The sequence below is a fragment of the Sinocyclocheilus rhinocerous genome, unplaced genomic scaffold (assembly GCF_001515625.1).
Source record: "Sinocyclocheilus rhinocerous isolate Xijiao unplaced genomic scaffold, SAMN03320098_v1.1 scaffold90, whole genome shotgun sequence".
Classification (NCBI taxonomy): domain Eukaryota; kingdom Metazoa; phylum Chordata; class Actinopteri; order Cypriniformes; family Cyprinidae; genus Sinocyclocheilus; species Sinocyclocheilus rhinocerous.
In genome coordinates, this window is record NW_015657969.1 from 44,420 (window position 1) to 47,668 (window position 3,249).

The 3,249-nt window shown below is 45.2% G+C and overlaps 1 protein-coding gene across 1 annotated transcript in view; it reads left to right on the forward strand.

Annotated features, from left to right (window-relative positions):
• Nucleotides 1-2,699, forward strand: part of LOC107721926 (E3 ubiquitin-protein ligase MSL2-like) — a 4,312-nt gene extending 1,613 nt beyond the window's left edge. The window contains exon 2 of the mRNA XM_016530157.1: nucleotides 539-2,699. Coding sequence (XP_016385643.1) covers nucleotides 539-2,187 — 1,649 coding nt within the window. The 3' untranslated portion in view covers nucleotides 2,188-2,699. The remainder of the gene's footprint in view (nucleotides 1-538) is intronic.
• The last annotated feature ends 550 nt before the right edge of the window (nucleotides 2,700-3,249 follow it).

The window sequence follows — 3,249 nt, forward strand, 5'->3', positions numbered from 1 at the left end:
TATAATTAGCTGGAAATGCACTTTTTGATTGCAAATAATACATTGATTGTAGTAAAAAATTGTTTGGTCAACAGGCGTGGGAACCCTGTATGCAGTAATGCCTTAATTTTGAATGAGTTAGCAATTCGTTGCTAATTTTCTTTCTTAAAATATAGCTATTGATAATCCATGTATATTTTCTAATCACAGCAGTAATTGCTTAATATTTATATTAAGCAGTGCATGTTTACATAACATGCATGTGTTTATAAAAACAATGCATATGCATTTGAGATCCCTGCTAACCATATGCTGAGCATGTAATATGAGCCACATCATGCAACATCACAAGACCGTTTAGCATCAGCACATATGCGCGGCTTTTCTTGAATGTTACAGAACCATGTCTTATTTATATGTCATTTATATGATCATTTTAAAGGTACAGCATCCAAGCAGCCTATTTAGGCTGCTCTTTAAATAATTAGCATGTAGATGGGGTGTTATAATACCTATTCTGTTGTTTCGTGATCTAAACATGGTTTCTTTCTTTATTTAGGCAATTTACTACAAGATCCAATCGCTCCAACCAACTCATCGTGCCAGCACTATGTCTGTAAATCATGTAAAGGTAAAAAGATGATGATGAAACCATCGTGCAGCTGGTGTAAAGACTACGAGCAGTTTGAAGAGAATAAGCAGCTGTGCATCTTGGTGGACTGCTACAGAAAGCTCTGCGAGTACGTCGCAGATTCTCCTCTCGCCCAGCACATTTCAAGTACTGTGGGAGGGTCCCCAGACATCCTGGCTCTGTTGAATGAGGGCCTCTCATTGAACAACAGACAGGGGGAGGAGTCACTTTCCCTGAGCTTGACAAACCAGTCCCCTACACCCTCGACCTCAGAAACGCTCCCCGATGAGGGCCAGTCCCCATCGACAGAGATCAAGGAGCAAGACCTCAGTCCTCTAGGGGTGAACGGTCTCCAAGACTGCAATGGCTTGACCAACGTGGAGGAGTTGACCGCCAATTTACCTTCACTAGAGGCCAATGTTCCAGACTCGGTGGAAAGCGGGGGCGACTCAGTGAAACAAGAGCGTTTCACAAATGAGATCCCCGTGTGCGAGGCAGTGGCAGCTGCAGGCGAGGAGCTTTGTACCAGCACCATGGACATTTGTGGCTTTGGCGAGGATATTAAACATGATGGCGGGACTCTCCTCTTGAGTGTAGAGGAAGTGCTCAGGACTCTAGAACCAGACCACGTTGCCCAGGATGAGTGTCCTGCAATATTGCAGTCGAGACACGAACCTTCGGCAAACTTGAATGGACCATTTGCATCGGTCGACTCTGCTCGGCAGCTCTCCTCTCTCCCGCAAGACTCGCAGGAAGTTTTCGTCCCCCAGCACCCGACGTCCCAAAAGAATCCACAACATTTGGGAATATCCTGTTCCGCAGTGACACCTAAAATGCCACGGTCCAACCGGAAGCGCTCACGGTCAGAAAGCGACAGCGAGAAGATTCAACCCGTACCTATTTCCACCTTCATCCGCGGCCCCACGTTGGGCGCCTCCGCCCCTGTTCCAGTCAAGTGCGAACCTAAATCTCCCACTCAGACTATCCCCCACATGGCAGCGGTGCCCAACGGTGGTGGCCTTTCTAAGGTGGGCAAGGCATTACTGGTGCCTGCTAAAACTGTCAAAAAGACCATTGACAACCATGGACCCAAAAAGGCATACACTAAGTCCAAACAGGGCACTCCGAAGACGAAAGAACGGATTCTGACTAACGCCCTCATTCCTGGGAGCCCCACGAAAGTGGTGTACAAAAAGGCGCAGGAGAAAAAGGGCTGCAAGTGCGGCAGAGCAACTCAAAACCCAAGTGTTCTTACATGCCGTGGACAGCGATGCCCCTGTTACTCCAACCGCAAAGCCTGTCTGGACTGCATATGCAGGGGCTGCCAGAACTCCTACATGGCCAATGGCGAAAAGAAGCTGGAGGCCTTCGCGGTGCCAGAGAAAGCACTCGAGCAGACAAGACTCACTCTGGGCATCAACGTCACCAGCATCGCAGTGCGGAACGCCACAGGTAGCGGCGCCGGCGGGATGCTTAATGTCTCCACGGCGGCTGGCTCACCTGTGGCCTCCTTCTTGGCTACGGGGCCACACGAAGACAAAGGATTCGATGAACCATTGGACATGAGGTTTGACTGAGTACCGGATGCTTCTTCTTCAACATCGCCCTGTATTCCAAACCGACTTGCTTTCAGTGTGATGGCACTGTACCGAGGGGCTGATGTCAGCAGAGTCGGCGATAAGGCAGCTACTGTGATTCTGTTCCAGTTCACATTATCAATTAAATTAGTTATTGCTGAAGCTCGTGCCTTAAAATCGTTTGTACTGTTCGTTTTGGTTTTCTTGCACACCTTTAGAAGGAGCGGTGAGTCGGGATACTGTAAGTCGAGAGTTTCTTTTGGAAAAGGTTTTATTTTTTTATTTATTTATTTATTTTTACATTTAAGTACAAGTGATCTATAAGGCATGATCTTTGGCAAGATATACCTGACCTCATTGTTGTGGGTCACGATATGTGCATATGTGGAAGATTTTCAGTTTGTAGGTTAGAGGATGAGACCTGTTAAATGAATGGTACCCTACAGCAGTTGTTCTCAAACCTCTCCATGAAGTACCCCCAGCACTGCACATTTTGTATGTCTGCCTATATCTGACACTTCCACTTCAGGTCTTGCAGTCTCCACTAATGAGCTGATGAGTTGAATCAGGTGTGATAGATGAGTGAGACATACAAAATGTGCAGGGCTGGGGGTACTCCAGGACAGGTTTGAGAACCACTGCCCTACAGCATCAGTAGAGACTGGTTGTATTTATAAACCGTTTTTGTACACAGACTTAAGGAATTCGATTTAAAAAGTACATTTTATGATATATTTTGTAAGTTACATTAACAACATTTGCAGTATTTATTGGGTATCACTTAACATAGATTACGGTCCACCCAGGGCATCAGCTGGATACCATTTCTACAGATGCAAGTCACACAGATGCAGTATGTATGGTTTTTCTGTCTAAATTATGTTGTTGTCCTGATTGTGCTAGTTTTTGCTGTCTCAAAACTGTTATTTTTTTTCCCTTGGGGCATTTAAATACCTGTAATATAAATGTAACATATTTCCACAAAAAAAGAAAAATCCTAACATGACTCTTGTCTTTCATTTCAAAAATCACTTTTATCTTAGATGTTGCTTTTTGTTTTTT